The 18,406-nt window shown below is 44.5% G+C and overlaps 1 protein-coding gene across 4 annotated transcripts in view; it reads right to left on the bottom strand.

Moving 5' to 3' along the window:
• The window catches only part of C6H11orf97 (chromosome 6 C11orf97 homolog), a 44,475-nt gene that overhangs the window by 4,982 nt on the left and 21,087 nt on the right, over positions 1-18,406 (bottom strand). For 2 of the 4 annotated variants that reach the window (XM_033949782.1, XM_033949781.1), the window contains exons 5-6: positions 12,901-12,928; positions 2,106-2,255 (exon numbers count right to left, since the gene is read on the bottom strand). The exons of 1 other annotated variant lie outside the window; for it this stretch is intronic. In XM_033949782.1, coding sequence (XP_033805673.1) covers positions 2,120-2,255; positions 12,901-12,928 — 164 coding nt within the window. In that variant the 3' untranslated portion in view covers positions 2,106-2,119. Of the gene's footprint in view, positions 1-2,105; positions 2,256-12,900; positions 12,929-18,406 lie in introns of those variants that run through there. One more of the 4 variants, XM_033949785.1, reaches the window with a different exon arrangement.

The following is an 18,406-nucleotide window of genomic DNA, read 5'->3' as shown; positions in this document are numbered from 1 at the left end:
GAATTACTGTTGGATAAGGGGAGGAGGAAAGGGAGAAGGGGTATTCCTGGACAAGGGAGGGGAAAGGGCTACTGCTGACGGGGGAGAAGGGAAGGGACGAGAATTACTGTTGGGGGAGGAGGAAAGGGAGAAGGGGTATTCCTGGACAAGGGAGGGGAAGGGGCTACTGCTGGCAGGGGAGAAGGGAAAGGACAAGAATTACTGTTGGGGGAGGAGGAAAGGGAGAAGGGGTATTCCTGGACAAGGGAGGGGAAGGGGCTACTGCTGACAGGAGAGAAGAGGAAGGGAAGAGAGTTACTGTTGGATAAGGGGAGGAAGAAAGGGAGAAGGTACTGCTGGACAAGGGAGGAGGAACATTGGAAGGAAACAGCTGGCAGGGAGATTAGAGGAGGGGAAAGAGTCATGATGGAATGGAGAGATCAGATGAGGGAAAGGGGAGAGACAGAGGAATGACGAGGTAGAGAGAGATTGATGCTGGGAAGGGTGGTTAGATGAAAAATAAGGAAAGAGGGACAAAGATGCTAGATCTGGTATAGGAGAGAGGGGCATAGAAAGAACGCAGATACCATATGGGAAGGGGAGGAGTAGGGGTAGAGGGCAGACAGTGGATGATCTCGGGGCTCAAGGATCTCTCGTACGAAGAGAGACTGAACAAATTGCAGCTCTACACTCTCAAGGAACGTAGGGAGAGGGGAGATATGATCGAAACATTTAAGTACCTCATGGGACGTGTCGAAGTGGAAGATGATATTTTCTTTCTCAAGGGACCCTCGGTCACAAGAGGGCACCCGCTCAAACTCAGGGGCGGAAAATTTCATGGCGACACCAGAAAGTATTTCTTCACAGAGAGAGTGGTTGATCATTGGAACAAGCTTCCAGTGCAGGTGATCGAGGCAGACAGCGTGCCAGACTTTAAGAATAAATGGGATACCCATGTGGGATCCCTACGAGGGTCAAGATAAGAAAATTGGGTCATTAGGGCATAGACAGGGGGTGGGTAAGCAGAGTGGGCAGACTTGATGGGCTATAGCCCTTTTCTGCCGTCTTCTTCTATGTTTCTATGCTGGATTGAAGAGACAGAGGGCAGACGCTGGATGGAAGAGAGTGAAAAGACGATGAAAGCAGAAACCAGAGATGACAAAAGGTAGAAAAAAATAATTTTATTTCTATCTTATGATTAGAATATACCAGATTTAAAATATGTATCCTGCTAGAGCTGATGTTAGACATAACTGGGGAGTGCAAAGCCCAGGCAGTGCGTCTTTAGCTTCCAGCTGGCTTAGGGCTCTCTCTGACCAGGAGGTAGTTGCCCTAGTTGCACTCCCCCTAACACCATTCCTGCCATGTGTGACTGCGCTATTCTGTTAGCATGATATTTGTGTAGCATTCTGTAATAATTTGGCTTATTCAGTTTTCTTGATAGTAGAGGGGATATATGTGAAGGGGAGGGGAGACGGGGGGTTTTGTTGATCCTTGCCCTGTATTATTTATATTTATAAAATGACAATTGTACAGAATATTGTTTCTTTTTATACTTTTAATAAAATATATTCAATATAAAATCATAACTATTTGAGGCTTGTGCAGATGGGATCAGATAGTTAACGGGACTGAGCTCGCGGGGACAGGGCGGCAATTGGGTTTTTAAAAATTTCAGTCTTATTAGTTTGCCGGTCCACAAAATAATTATTTTATTTCCGCCGGTCCATAGGTGTAAAAAGGTTGAAGAACACTGTTGTAGACAATGTAGTGGCTATGAGTAGGTTGTTCCAGAAACTGTTTTTTATGATTAATGGGTATCACGTCTTGGTAAAAGTTTCCAAATTCCCCTCACATTTGATGATGTGCATCCTCTGGGGTGATTGATTTGATTGTTTGCCCCATCATCTACCATATATTGGAAAGACTCTACACTCTTTAAAGACATGTTTAATTGAACACAAAACTTGTATCAACAAAATACATTTAGAGGCACTTATTGTAACCCACTGTATACAATTTCAACAGTTTCCAGGATTTACAACACACAGCAATTGAACAACCATCATTAAATGGATAGGGGTGGGCTCCTTGTAAACTGACCCCTGTGAAAGCTTCTGCTCCTCTCACCCCTATTTAGTTAGGAAACTGTCTCCTTGTATGCTTCCATCAGTATCTCCTCTTCCTTTTTAATACTTTTGCCCTCTGTAATCCCTGTCTTTAACTTCAAGTCTTCCTTCTTCACTGTGAATGTCATTTTGTAACCCATTCTGAGCCTGTTGGGAGGACGGGATAGAAATCTAAATGAATAGATTGCATGTCATTAAAAAATAGCTGTTAGCCTGTCCTCCATCCCCACTGTGGCATTTGGCACTTGACCGACATAGAGTACAGCCAGTCTGAGATCTCGTCTAGGTCAACCGCGCAAGCTACTGCAAAACCCCAGTGAACAAATCAGTGTCGGAGACTGCTAAAAACCTCGCTAAAGACGGAGTTAATCCGTTTTTTGATAATCCGCCACTAAACTGCTTACAGGATAAACCACTGGAAAACAGTTTAGTGACGGAATTAAACTTTTGAGAATCTTACCCCTAAGCTAGATCCCACATAGATTCCCTAGCTGGCCACACAGGCATAGAGGCTAGCTACTAGAGAATGACACGGTGAAAAAATTGGTCCCCGTCACCGCCCCGTCCCCGTCTCACCATCCCCGTCACCGCCCCGTCCCCGTCTCACCATCCTCTTCACCGCCCCATCACCGCCACTGCCATCCCATTCACCGCCCCGTCACCGTCACTGCTGCATACATAAAAGCCTCAAACGGGTACGATTTTATATACTTTTCTAATATCTCCCCTATGTATCTGCCATTGCCCCCCCCCCTGTGTCCATATTCCATCCACATGGCATGTCCCCTTTTTGTCTCTGTCCCTATGCCCCAATGCACATAATTTCCCCTCTTTCTGTTACCTTCCTGTGTCCAGATTTCCCCTATCTTCCTCTTCCATACCAGTGTGTCTCTTCTTTTCAACCCCATCTAGCTTTTTTCCCTCTTTCTTCCCCCCCCCCCCCCCTGCTTCTAGCATCTGGCTCACCTGCCTGTCCTTCCCTTTCTTTCCTGCTGTGGGTTTTTCTTTCCGTTTTCATCACCTTGGCCCAGAATCCTTTTCCCTTTCACTCCCTCCTTACAGTCTGAGCCGGGAACACTAGCGATCGCACGGTCCTCGCAGCCCCCACCCGCCTGCCCAATCGATCCTAGTGTTTAGCCAGCTCTCTCCCTTCTCCTCACCTTAATTTGCAGGCTTTCTTTTTCAGCGACCTGCACGCTTTCCCAAAGAGCCGCACACGCGCGGCTGCTCAGTGTTCAATCTTCTGCTCTGCTGCAACTTCCTGTTTCCGGTTGCGTCAGAGCAGAAGATCGAAACTGAGCAGCAGCGGGTGCGCGGCTCTCTGATAGCGTGCGGGTCGCCGAAAAAGAAAATCTACAAACTAAGGTGAGGAGAAGGGAGAGAGCTGGCTAAACACTAGAATCGATTGGGCAGGCGGGTGTGAGCTGCGGGGACCGTGCGATCCTTCATGCCTCACTGCGGGGACAAGACCCATTCACCGCCCCGCGGGCGGTGAATGGCCTTGTCCCCGTCGCCGCAGCGACTGCTAGTTTTCTTCCCCGTTTTCGGCGGTGACCCGCGGCTAAAATGCGGTGGCCGCGGGTAAACCGCCACCGTGTCATTCTCTACTAGCTACCAGCAACTACTGTCTGGACTATGCAACTCTGGCTAATTCCATTCAGTTCACAAAAAAAGTGTGGACACCCCTGCTCTAAAGGCTATGTTAGATTGTTAGAAATAAAGGGTGAAAACCTGGTGGGAGAACAATGCTAGATTCAGGTTCTCATACAGCCATGTGGTCTGACGCTATATGGCAACTGTTTTCTCTCAAACAGAAGAAGGGCGGGCTTAAGTTCTGTGGTTGTAGCCTAGCTCTCTGGGAGAAGCAAAGCTTTCTGGGGATTTAAGTCCACAGAGCACACTTCACTTATACCTCTTAGCATAAACACTTAAACTTGTTCTTATACAAGAAACTGAGCAAATGCCCCCATAAAATGGGGCAGAACAGACATTATTTGTTATATCACCTGACTGACATCTGGTTTTTTAAACTGTATTCAAAGGAATACATGTGCTTCAGGTTAAAGACATTTCAGAAATGGTTAGCTGTTCTCTTTTCTTTTTTTTTTTTTAAATCATTTTTTATTGGAAAGGGTACAACCGGGTAACAGGAACAACAATAATATATTTTATTGAAGTATGTTGATTTTGGTTTTATTTTTTTGCATGATAATTGATATTAATATGTTTTTCTGTATTTTCCAGATATTCAAAATACTTTGACAATTCAGTTCTTTAAAAGCAGTAAGCTCTTCAATTTTTATAAGTCTTGGTACTGTATATGCTGAAACACTGGCATGGAAACATGGTTTTGAATGTTTTGGGTGACTGATAGCATTTGCAATTAAATATAGTTCAAAAAATAGAAAAAAAGTAGTTAAAAATAACTTATAAATGATAGATTTTTAGATTAGCTTACAGAGTGTTTTAAAATGATGTGAGTGGGTGATGTCTGCTAGACACGCCAGTGCTTTTTGGTGGTATTGAACCCTGGTGAACTCATATAAAATCTTTTACACGAGTTCTCACTTACTAATGTAACATTCTGTATTAAACACTTTAGGAATATTTGCTTAAATGGTTTAGTCAGCCCTATTCCCTACAAGTGTCTGGAGAACATAGAGCAGGTCTCATTTTGTAGTTCTACATTATCTTGACCCCTCTTATTTGTAGTAAGGCTCTTACTAGCAGTATTTGAATGCTTTGGAACATTTTTAAATTCACATGTTTAAAACGTAGGTAAATTATTAGACCTTTCACTATTTTTTTATCTTTTTGATGAGTGCAAGTAGAACCCTGAGTATGATACCCCTTCTCTTACTTCATATTACATTGTAATAAGTTATTTATGCCTATTTTTATAACTTGGTTATTTTTCCACCATCATCTAGTTTATTTTGGTTGATTTCAATTTGACGATTGGAATTGTCATTTTATTTTTATCTACATGGTGTAGACCAGTGAACCAACTCCTACTTTAATGCATTTTGAATTTTATTTTTTAGACAGCAGAATGTGAAAAACGTACAAGGGCATGTAGACTCTGCCAGGAGCTGTTGTAGTTTACTGAACATAGGAATGACATGATCACGGTTTCCAAAGAAACACTGCTCTTGCTGCAATAACTATATTTTCTTCACAAAGAGAGTTAGTATTTTATTCTTGGGGTGCTTCAGTTTCGTTCAACTTCCTGATCCACTGAACCAGCATCTACTGGAGTAATAATGGCATAAGCCTTCACAATTCCCTTAATAACTATAATAATTTCAACAGTACTAAATCAATCTTGTGCCTACAGCCTAGCCACACTGAGTAGGCCCACTCTTACTATCAAAAGCTAAGCAGGATCAAGCCTGGCTAGTTGCTGGATGGGAAACACCACCTGGGAATAGCAGTACATAGACTAAAGCACACAGGACAACCACACACCAACAAAGCCACTCAGACAAATGCACGCAGGACGTCATCACGCCAGATTAAAACTTAACTTTAAAGTGCTCCAAGGGTTTGTTTGTTTTTTTTGGGGGGGGGGAGAATTACCCCCACTTTACTTAGAAGTGTTACTGCCGCCATTGGAGAGTTGAGGGGGGTCAGTGTAATTTTTCCATCTTTTTTTAGAGAAAAATTACAGTTTCCTCTATAAGTGGGAGGGTTCCTCTCCACCCCCCCTCCAAATGGCAACAGCAACACTTCTAAGTAAAGTGTGTGTGTGTGGGGGTTCTCCACTCCCACCCCTCGGAGCACTTTAACGTTAAGTCTTAATCCAGCGCACTGACGACCTGCGCACATTTGTCTGAGCGGCTTTGTCAGCGCGCGTTGTCCCACACGCTTTTGACTCGTCACCGAGGGATCCTATGTTGGGCAGCAGTGACATAGAGCACAGTTACTTACTGTAACAGGTGTTATCCAGGGACAGCAGGCAGATAATCTTGACTGATGGGTGACGGCACCGACGGAGCCCCGGTACGGACAATTTTAGAGTGATTGCACTCTAAGAACTTGGAAAGTTCTAGTAGGCCGCACCGCGCATGCGCGAATGCCTTCCCGCCCGACAGAGGCGCGCGGTCCCCAGTTAGGATAAGCCAGCTAAGAAGCCAACCCGGGGAGGTGGGTGGGACGCAAGAATATCTGCCTGCTGTCCCTGGATAACACCTGTTACGGTAAGTAACTGTGCTTTATCCCAGGACAAGCAGGCAGCATATTCTTGACTGATGGGTGACCTCCAAGCTAACAAAAAGAGGGATGGAGGGAAGGTTGGCCATTAGGAAAACAAATTTTGCAAAACAGATTGGCCGAAGTGTCCATTCTGTCTGGAGAATGCATCCAGACAATAATGAGATGTAAAAGTATGAACTGAGGACCAAGTAGCAGATTTCAATAGGATTTTCAATAGGATTTGCAGATTTGCAGATTTCCTCAATAGGAGTGGAACGGAGGAAAGCTACAGATGCTGCCATAGCTCGAACTCTATGGGCCGTGACAGAACCTTCCAGTGTCAGTCCGGACTGAGCATAAGAAAATGAAATGCACACTGCAAGCCAATTTGACAACGTACGTTTAGAAACAGGACGTCCCAATTTATTCGGATCAAAGGACAGAAAGAGTTGGGGAGATGATCTGTGGGGCTTAGTACGCTCTAAATAGTAAGCTAGAGCCCGCTTACAGTCCAAAGTGTGCAGAGCCTGTTCTCCAGAATGAGAGTGAGGTTTCGGAAAGAAGACAGGCAGAACAATGGATTGGTTGAGATGGAATTCAGAGACAACCTTAGGGAGAAACTTTGGATGTGTACGCAGAACCACCTTGTCATGATGAAAGACTGTAAAAGGTGGATCAGCAACTAGTGCATGGAGCTCACTAACCCTCCTGGCAGAGGTAAGAGCAATAAGGAAAAGTACCTTCCAAGTGAGAAACTTGAAAGGAGCGGTAGCCAAAGGTTCAAATGGAGGCTTCATTAAGGCAGAAAGAACCACATTGAGATCCCAGATTACAGGAGGGGCTCTGAGAGGTGGTTTCACATTGAAAAGAACTCACATGAATCTGGACACCAAGGGATGAGCCGAGAGAAGTTTTCCATGAACTGGCTCATGAAAAGCAGCAATAGCACTGAGGTGGACTCTGATGGAAGTAGACTTGAGGCCAGAGTCAGACAAAGAAAGTAGATAATCCAACAAAGTCTCCACTGCAAGGGAAGTGGGATCATGTTGATGAAGAAGACACCAGGAAGAAAACCGTGTCCACTTCTGATGGTAACATTGCAGAGTGGCCGGTTTCCTGGAGGCATCCAGAATGGAACGAACGGGCTGAGACAAAGAAGTATCATAAGAAGTCAGCCCGAGAGAAACCAAGCTGTCAGGTGCAGAGACGGAAGGTTGGGATGCAGAAGGGTCTCCTGATGTTGCGTAAGCAGAGAAGGAAACAGCGGAAGAAGAAAAGGCTCCCTGGCACTGAGTTGAAGTAGAAGGGAGAACCAATGTTGCCTGGGCCACCGTGGAGCAATCAGAATCATGGTGGCTCCTTCCCTCTTGAGCTTGAACAAGGTTCGTAACATGAGAGGCAGAGGAGGGAAAGCGTACAGGAACAGATTGGACCAATCGAGGAGAAATGCATCCGCTGCCAGACGGTGAGGAGAGTAGAGTCTGGAGCAGAATAGGGGCAGCTGGTGATTGTGAGGAGCTGCAAAGAGGTCTATCTGAGGAGTGCCCCACTGAGCGAAGATGGACTGTAGAGTTAAAGGATCGAGTGTCCACTCGTGAGGCTGGAGAATTCTGCTGAGCTTGTCCGCTAAAGAATTCTGTTTTCCCTGAATGTAGATAGCTTTCAGGAATAGTTGGTGATCTGTGGCCCAAGCCCAAATCTTCTGGGCTTCCTGGCACAAGAGGCGAGAGCCTGTCCCACCCTGTTTGTTGATGTAGTACATCGCAACTTGATTGTCTGTGCACAGCAGGAGGACCTGAGGAAAGAGAAGATGTTGGAAGGCCTTGAGGGCATAAAACATTGCTCTGAGTTCCAGGAAATTGATATGATGCTTCATTTCCTGGGCTGTCCAAAGTCCTTGAGTTTGGAACTCGTTCAAATGAGCTCCCCAGGCATAAGGGGAGGCGTCGGTGGTGATGACAAGTTGATGAGGAGGTAGATGGAACAGAAGACCTCTGGAGAGATTTGAGGATATCAACCACCATTGTAGAGACTGACGAAGAGATGATGTCACAGATATGTGTCGTGAGCAAGGATACGTCACTTGGGACCACTGGGTAGCTAGGGTCCATTGAGGAGTGCGCAGGTGAAGATGTGCGAAGGGTGTGACATGAACTGTGGAGGCCATGTGACCCAAGAGTATCATCATTTGTTTGGCAGAGATGGAACGTTGTGGAAGCACCTGCTGACATAGAGATTGAAGAGTGTGAAGACGGTTGGACGGCAGGAACGCTCTCATGAGGACTGTGTCCAGCACCGCTCCAATGAATTGAAGTCTCTGAGTGGGGATGAGATGAGATTTGGGTAGATTGATCTCGAACCCCAGAAGTTGGAGAAACAGGATGGTTTGGTTGGTGGCCAGGAGTACTGTCTGAGATGAATTGGCCTTTATCAACCAATCGTCCAGGTAAGGAAAGACCTGAAGGTGGTGAGAGCGTAGAAAGGCAGCCACCACAATCAGACATTTGGTGAACACTCTTGGAGAGGAGGCAAGGCCGAAGGGCAGCACCTTGTATTGGTAATGACAGTGATTGATCATGAAACGGAGGTACTGTCTGGAGGTCAGATTGACCGGTATGTGAGTGTATGCCTCTTTGAGATCGAGGGAGCATAGCCAGTCGTCTTGATTGAGAAGAGGGTAAAGAGTGGCTAAAGAAAGCATCTTGAATTTTTCTTTGACTAAGCATTTGTTGAGATCACGAAGATCTAGAATTGGCCTGAGATCTCCTGTTTTTTTGGGAACTAGAAAGTAACGGGAGTAGAATCCCTGTCCCTTTTGATCTAGAGGAACTTCCTCTATGGCGTTCAAAAGGAGGAGGGATTGAACCTCCTGGAGAAGGAGGGAAGACTGAGGAGTGTTCAAAGCAGACTCTCTTGGCAGACTTTGGGCAGGAAGGGTCTGAAAGTTGAGAGAGTAGCCGTGGCGGATGATGTTGAGGACCCATTGGTCCGAAGTGATAACTTCCCACCGGCTGAGGAAAAAAGTGAGACGGCCACCTATTGGTTGAGGTAGGTGGGTAGATGTGTGGATGCTGGCTATGCCCTGGAGAATCAAGTCAAAAGGGCTGCGTAGATTTTTGCTGTGGAGGTGGCTTCACAGGTTGCTGTTGCGGTGGCCTAGGAGTCTGTCGTTGTTGCTGACGTTGACGCCTAGGTTGCTGGGGACCTGATGGCAATGGACGAGCCACATAACGGCGTTGATAGGCCGACTGCTGTCTGAAAGGCCGTGCCGGTGGAGCCTTCTTTTTTGTTTTGAGCAGAGTATCTCAGCGAGTCTCATGGGCGGAGAGCTTTTGGGTGGTCGAGTCCATGGATTCCCCAAAGAGCTCATCCCTCAGGCATGGGGCATTAGCCAACCGATCTTGATGGTTGACATCAAGCTCGGATACTCTAAGCCAGACAAGGCGGCGCATGGCCACAGACATGGTCGTGGCTCTAGTGGTAAGTTCAAACGTGTCATAAATTGATCTTACCATAAATTTACGGAGTTGGAAAAGAGAAGACGAGCAGTGGTGGAAAGCCTGTCGTTTCCGCTCAGGAAGGTACTTTTCAAAGGAAGCCATGGTGGTAAGGAGATGCTTAAGATAAAAAGAAAAGTGAAAAGCATAATTACCAGATCTATTAGCTAACATTGCATTCTGGTATAACCTCTTACCGAATTTGTCCATGGCTTTGCCCTCTCTGCCAGGAGGGACAGAAGCATATACACTAGCTCCGGCGGACTTCTTAAGTGTAGATTCCACAAGCAGAGATTCATGTGGAAGCTGTGGCTTATCGAATCCAGGAATAGGGATTACTTTATAGAATGAATCTAATTTACGGGGAGCTCCTGGGATGGTCAAAGGAGTCTCTAGGTTCTTATAGAAAGTTTCCCTCAAGATGTCATGAAGAGGGAGTTTCAAAAATTCCTTTGGAGGCTGGTCGAAATCAAGGGCATCCAGAAAGGCTTTGGATTTTTTAGACTCAGCCTCCAAAGGAATGGAAAGAGATTCACACATGTCCTTCAGAAAAGAAGTGAAAGACGTAGAATCATGTTTGGAGGATGGATCAGGAAGAGCAGAATCATCCTCATCCGAGGAACACTCACCCTCAGAAAGAAAAGGCTCTTCGGAGTCACCCCACAGATCAGGGTCCCTAATATGGGAGCTACGGTCTCGAGACTCCGGAGTAGAGGGTTCCAGATGTCGGGATTTGCGTGTCGACTTACCCGACCTCATAGATACGGTACCGGGAGACGTTACCGACTGCAACGGTGCCGAAGTCTGCACCGACTGATGCTGGGCTCTCTGTTCCGGTGCGAGGACTGGCATCGATATCGATGAGGCAGAGTGGACCGGTACCGAAGCAGTGGACGCAGACAATAAAGGCTGCTCCACTGCCGGTACCGGTGGCTCAGACCGGACCGGGACCGGAAGGTTCGGTGCCAATAGAGCAGGGAGGAGTTGCTGTAACTGCTCCTTGAGCTGCACCTGTAGGACGGCTGCAACGCGCTCATCCAAAGAAGGCACCGGTACCGCCTTTTTCTTTTGCGGTACCTGCGGTGCCACTCGACGCCCCGGAGATGAGGAGCCCGAGGTCGAGGGACTCACCTCGATGGGGGCGGAGCGCTTCCGCGGGCGCCTCACGGTCGGCAGGACTGGGCTCGCTGCAATCGAGACCGGAGGACGCTCCAGCGGGGAAGGCTTCTTAGCCGGCTTACCTGGGTGTTGCGACGCCGGCGCAGTATCGCGCGGTGTCGACGAAGAGGGTGCCGACTGAGATGGGGCCGATGCCGGTGTCGATGCCGCAGGATCGGACATATCAGCACCGAAAAGTAAGCGCTGCTGTATCTGGCGATTTTTTTTAAGGTACGTTTTTTCAACGTGGCACAGCGGGTGCAGGTGGAAGCCTGATGCTCAGGACCTAAGCACTGTAAGCACCAGTTGTGCGGGTCCGTGAGGGATATAGGCCGTGCACACCGCTGGCACTTTTTAAACCCTGGCTGGGGGGGCATGAAAGTAAAAACGGCTTCTGCCAAATCAAAGGCCGAGGCCTCGATGATGGCAGCAGGCCCCGCCGGGGCAAAACCGAATGAAGAAAAAATAAAGAAATAAACTCTATTATTATTATTTTTTTTTTTTTAAACGAAAAAGAAAAGAAAGAAAGGAAAAATATTTTCCAAAAAGGTTTCGCGAGCGGGAAGGCGTATAAGAAAAATTTCAACAGCCGTTGAAAAATGCGACTTCTTAGCTCCGCGGAAACTAAGAAACTGGGGACCGCGCGCCTCTGTCGGGCGGGAAGGCACTCGCGCGTGCGCGGTGCGGCCTACTAGAACTTTCCAAGTTCTTAGAGTGCAATCACTCTAAAATTGTCCGTACCGGGGCTCCGTCGGTGCCGTCACCCATCAGTCAAGAATATGCTGCCTGCTTGTCCTGGGATAATGGAGCTATACATGGCATGAGAGAAGGCAATGGCAAACCACTCCTGCACTGTGCCATGAAACATCACAGGGTGGATTCCTCACTGTGCATATTGCTGAGTCAGTAGCCGACTCAGTGGCATCATCCAAATCAATCTCGGTCTCTCTTTCTCTCCCTTTATATAGATCTGCATTTAGCATGGACCTTTTTCTAAGGTGAGTTACATTCAGGTATGTACGAGTATTTTCCCTGTGGGCTCACAATCTAAGCTTGTACCTGAGGCAATGGAGAGATAAATGACTTGCCCACTGTCACAAGGAGCCACAATGGGATTTGAACCAGACTCCTCCATTATAAGTAGAACAATATATTATCAGCTTTAGAGGCATTTTTGAACTACAGTACTAGAGTGGCAAGCAAGGTGGGGGACAAATGGCAACACAAGTGAAGGAATATAAAGTATTTAGTGGATTGTAAACTAGCCAATATAGATGCTGGAAGGGGTAAACTTGGAGAACAGGATGCTGACAACACCATTTGCAATTACTTTCAAAAGGTTGGAGGAAACACTGCACTCACATCCCGGTAGGAGTCTTAATGTACTGCTATAATAAGTAACAAGGCAATAAATAACATAACTTTAAAAATACATTAATATGGCTACTGAAACGTAAATGTGTAATACCACTTGCTCCTAATGGGCTTAGGTTCTATACTTGAATACATAGTTTGAAATGGAATTTCATGCATTATTAATTGTATATACATATAAAATTATTATTCTTCAGAATAAAATACATACAATTTAAAATATAGTTCTTTTTCTTAACTGGAAAAGATTCCAAAACTTGGGCAGACTGACTTAACGTGCCAGTTAATGTATTGAACCCTTAGTATAAAATGAAAACAAAAATTTTTCCTCAGTTGGACCAAATTTATCACTTCTAGGGATAATAAAACCTAATGCAAATTATCATGCCAACTTCAGCACAGAGACACTACTAGGCTCCCTTGTTGACACAGCTAGACAACACCTCAGCATAGGCAAAAAAAAATGCTGCTCATTCAACTGGACCTGACCGCAGCATTTGACCTGGTAGACCATAACATCCTACTGCAAATTTTGGACACAATAGGTATCACTGATAAAGTATACTCACGGTTTGAAGGATTCTTCAAATCCAGAACCTACAGAGTAAAGTCAAACAAAGAAAAATCTGAACCTTGGTCCAACCCCTGCAGTGTACCCCAAGGATCCCCACTATCCCCCACTCTCTTCAATCTCTATACTGCCTCCCTCGGCGCCTGCCTGGACAAACTATGCCTAATCTCATATAGCTATGCTGATGACATCACCATTCTCATACCTTTTGATCAACCAAAGCCCTCTATGACAGACACACTACACCGAACACTAGAAACGATAGAAACATAGATGAGAGATCATAAACTGAAGCTGAACCCAGACAAAACAAAATTCATCCTCCTCGAAAATAACAGTCCCAACCATAACCAATATAGAAATTAACTCAATCAATTACCCCATTCAACCCACCCTAGAACTACTAGGAATGACGATAGATAGATGCTGCACCATGCAACCACAAATCAATAAAACAATACAGAAATCATTCGCAGTTATGAGAAACTTAAGACAAGTTCAAAAATTCTTCAATAGAACACAATTCCAGCTCTTAGTACAATCCCTAGTCCTAGGTCTTCTAGACTATTGCAACATTCTCTACCTCTGTCCAGCAACAATGATAAAACAACTACAAACAATCTTTTCACTTGAAAAGAGGAGACTTGATAAAAACATTCAAAATACTGAAGGGAATAGACTTAGTAGATAAAGACAGACTGTTCACCCTTTCCAAGGTAGGGAGAATGAGAGGACACTCTCTAAAGTTAAAAGGGGATGGATTCCGTACAAACGTAAGGAAATTCTTCTTCACCCAGAGAGAGGTGGAAAACTGGAATGCTCTTCCGGAATCTATTATAGGGGAAAACACACTTCAGGGTTTCAAAACAAAGTTGGACAAGTTCCTGCTCAACTGGAATGTACGCAGGTGAGGCTGGACTCATTTAGAGCGCTGGTCTTTGACCTGAGGGCCACCGCGTGAGCGGACTACTTGGCAGGATGGACTACTGGTCTGACCCAGCAGCAGCAGCAATTTTTATGTTCTTATGTTCAAAACACAGCACTGAGACTTATCTATTAATTGAGGAAAAATGACCACATCACAGAGGCATATCTCAACTCACACTGGCTTCCAATTCCGGCAAGAATACTATTCAAATTCTACTGTCTACTATTTAAAACCATAAACAGCAACAGCGACCATCTCATCCAAACTATATCAACTAGACATAGGAAAACACACACTCCATTCATGTACCCTCCAATCAAAAAAGTGAAACAAAAAAAAACCTATATGATGGCCTCCTAGCCACACAAGCAGCAAAACTTGACAACCAAATCTCCAATCTACTAATTATGACCCCAGACTATAAAACATTCAGAAAAGAAATAAAGACTCTACTCTTCAAGAAAATCCTGCAAACGACTTAATACCGCAAGCTCCTTCCCACTTTCCAATACCACTCCCTAATACCTTCCAGATTCCCCAAAGCAACCTCATCTACTCCGTATCTCCTCTAGAAATTACCAGATATCTTCTTCATGTAATACCTTTATTGTAATTCTTTTATAATCCGCAAGGCAATGGCGGAATAGAAATCTCTAATGTAATTTAATATAATTATGCACAGATCTCCGTTATTCTATAAAACTGCACATAAATTCCAGGAATGTCCCTGATCTGTCCTTGTCCCTCACATGGTTGAAACCCCTTTTCAGATCAGTGCATAAAATTTACACATGGATCTTAGCACCTAAAAATGTGTGCACAACTTTCTATTGTTTAAAAAACTTACTATACCTTCTTTCCAAAGATCAAAGCAGTGTACAGGCAGAAAGGAACTCCAATTTTAAATTAAAAAGGATAGAAATCATCCATACTTAGAATCACATACAGTCAACGGACAGTTCTTAAAAACTAGATTATATATAATAATTATAACAAGTTGAAATGGCCAACCTCCTAAGGAAGTATGTAAATGTGGAGGGGCATAATCAAAAAAAGCGTCTAAGTCCCCTTTTGGCCTAAGGTTGAAAGTAGAAGCAGGGAAAATGTCCATTATCAAAAAAAAAACGTCCAAAGAAGGTTTTTTTTTTATAATGGCCTGCCTCTACGTTCAGCTAGTTAAACGCCCAGACCACCACTACAACTAAACTTACACCATATAATCAACCTACAAAAAGCCTAAGTCCCAAACGCCCAAAACAAGGGCTTTTAGGCAAAGGAGGAGCCAGTCCTTCGCCTAAAAGCTGGATTCTTTAACCGGTGTCTGTCAAAAACAACACTGGTTACAGAATCCCCCCCCCCTACAATGATCCGGGCAGGAGGGAGCCCAAGCCCTCCTGGCCTGCAGCACCCCGAACCCCCAACTATGTTCGAGGCAAGAGGGAGCCGAAGCTCTCTTGCCCCAGCGGCACCCCAAACCCCCAACTACATTTGGGGCAAGAGGGAGTCCAAGCCCTCATGCCCCGTCGACTCCCCGACAGCATTGGGGCAAGAGGGGGCCCAAGCCCTCTTGCCTCACGATCCCCAACCCCCCCCCACACACACACGATCCGGCCAGGAGGGAGCCCAAGCTCTCCTGGCCCGGCTTAGCTGTTCGGGATTTCCCTTGCCAGGATCAGCTGAACCAGCAGGGAGAACTGCAATTACTCTCTCTCTCTCACCCAGCCCCCCTCCCCAGAGAGCTGCTGTCCTCAAAGCCTACACCCCTTTCAACATCACCTCCAACATCACCTACACCCTCCAACATCACTCGACACCTCCCCGACATCATTGACACACCCCTGCCATTACTCGGCATCACTGACACCCCCCCAACATCACTGACATTCACAAACCTTCCAATGAAAAATTGGCAGAAGAGAAGCCCACTTCCTACCGATAAGGCTGCCTCTTCAGAATAACGGGCCTTCTCCCTCCCAATGCATCTTTAGATGCAGTGGAAGGGGCCTAAGGCCCTGATTGGCCAAACCCATTCTATCCCAAAATTAACTGGGAAGGAAGGGAGGGGCCTTAGGCATCTGAACTAATCAAGACTTTAGGCCCCTCCCCAGTGTATCCCAGGATACACTGAGAAGGGGAAGGCCTGCCATTCTGAAGCGGAGGGCCGCAGGCTAGAGGGAGTAAGCAGCTTTTGGATATAAATATTGCAGCTTATGTACTCATTTTATATATGTGATATATGTTTTTATGATTTTTGTTTTTACCAGTTTTATTTAATAAATTCCTGTACCTTGTACATTTCCCTGCAGTTTTGTTTTGGTTTTGTGCTTTGCATTTCACAGCAGTTCCAGTTGGTTCTTTTTGTCTTGTCCTCAATGGAGACCACATTGTTTAACTTGCTTTTTTACCAAATTTTTCAAACAACCCTCATATGTAGGTAAGACTCACCCAGATTTGTTCAAAACACATTTTAATCTATGCTTACCTAACCAAGAAGCCCTGGTACAATTTCTGCTGAATAGTGTTCATAAAAAATTAGACCACAGTATCATTTCCTGCCAGTGTGATATCGCGTAATGCTACAATGCATAATTTATTTTAGACTCACTACAATTTATTTTAGATTGAGATTTTAATGTGTATCTGGAGAGCACATTAGGAAAACTCAATCTCAGCACCTAAAAGGATATTTATTTTAACAACCTTAGCTTCTAAGTTCATGCTTAATGATGATAATGCACATTAGCCAGAAGGCAAGATCCTGTTTTACTGTAGGAGCTCCTTAATTGAGGCATTAATTGAGGCAATGTCAGGACTATGAAGTTGATTAAATAAAGGTCACTGACAATTTTTTTGCATGCTAAACCAGTTTATTATGCACAGTATATCACTTTATTTTTACTAAGATCTTAATGTTTGCATTAAGTTGCCTGCTAATGACTTAGTGGATGGATGGTAAACTATAGTGTTGAGCCACATGTTAATGAGTGTGAAATGCAAATGATGATATGAGTTCATACAAATTACATTACATTACATTAGTGATTTCTATTGTAATGTAATGTAATTCGGACGCCATTTTTTGAGATTTACCTGCCTAAGATTTAGGTCTTTCAGCGTTCCGCACTGTACACGTTTTCCCCTGATGAAGCCATACCAGGTGAAACGGCGGCCCCGTTGGGTTTGAAACAGTGCTGACTTCTTATAAAGATAAGTGCTTTTTTCTTTGATGTTTTGCACTATCTTATGAAATTTTAAGATGTTTGATATCAATAGGTGTTGATACACCGATCTTTATAAATATTTAAATAAGATAATTAAAAAATTACAAAAAGTAAAAAAATTTTTATAAAAAAATATAGTACTTTCAGTACATGCCTTGTGCCAATGATTGAGACTTCGACCGAAAAAAGTTTCTAGCATTATTTGCTGGTACACTCGGTCTCTGAGGCAAGGCATACAAGTGATTTGATCATAGTGTTGCAATAGGAAGTAATTTTGTATGAGCCATTTTGGATTTATACTTCCTCAGTATTTGTTTTTTGGATTAAACTATAGTGTTGAGCCACATGTTAATGAGTGTGAAATGCAAATGATGATATGAGTTCATACAAATTACATTACATTACATTAGTGATTTCTATTGTAATGTAATGTAATATAATTTATTTCTTATATACTGCTAAACTCTGATTAGGATTCTAAGCGGTTTACAGAAAATAGACAATAGGGTGCATTGAAATTATAAGTAATATAGGTTCAAGGCGGATTACAAAAAGGATCTATCTGGCCATTTCCAGAGGAATTATAGAATAGGGATGAAATCTTGTGGCGTTAGGTTGTTTTAGAGAGTGGGGAGGCGTTAGGTTGGTTTCGATTGTTGGGTATCAGGGATTTTTTAAATAGTATGGTTTTTATTTCTTTTCTAAAACATGACAATTAGGGGTCGATTCAATATAGGTCACCTAAAAATTGGTGCCAACTAGAGCAGCGCTAAGCACAGTTCAACAAAAAGTGCACTGTATAGATTCATACTTAGCGCTGGTATCCTAACTTTTAGATGCAACATATTTATGTCAGGTCTAAATGCATGTGTCTAAATTAGACGCACAACTGCACCTAAATCAAAAACAGGCGCTATCTATTAAAAAAACCATAATCTGCTCCCTAACTATACCCACTTTTAGGTAAGCACTTTGGACAAGGCGCCTAACCTTTAGAGAATCATGCCTACCAAGTTAGGTGCCTGTCAATTATGAGGTTCTGAATGCCAATTATTGGCACCAATTAAGCCTATTGATCAATTAAATTAGGCACCTAACCATCAGGGGGAAGTGATGTGGCAGGACACAAGGAAGTGAGGCTCTGTCAGGACCACGGTGAAATCCTAAAGCACTGATAGTTATGCAGCATCCCCTTCTAGGTACAAGAGGACCCCAAATGGAAGAGGAAATGATCACACAATGATAACTGGAAGTGCATCGGTTAACGGGAGCAAATACAGAGAAGCACGTCAGTCCCCGAGCACATCCAAGATGGCGGCAGCTTCGGAACTGCAGAACCATATGGGGCTGTTTGC

Source organism: Geotrypetes seraphini, chromosome 6, assembly GCF_902459505.1.
Source record: "Geotrypetes seraphini chromosome 6, aGeoSer1.1, whole genome shotgun sequence".
Lineage (NCBI taxonomy): Eukaryota > Metazoa > Chordata > Amphibia > Gymnophiona > Dermophiidae > Geotrypetes > Geotrypetes seraphini.
The sequence above is the reverse complement of the archived record's forward strand: the minus strand, read 5'-3'. Positions and strand labels throughout refer to the sequence as shown.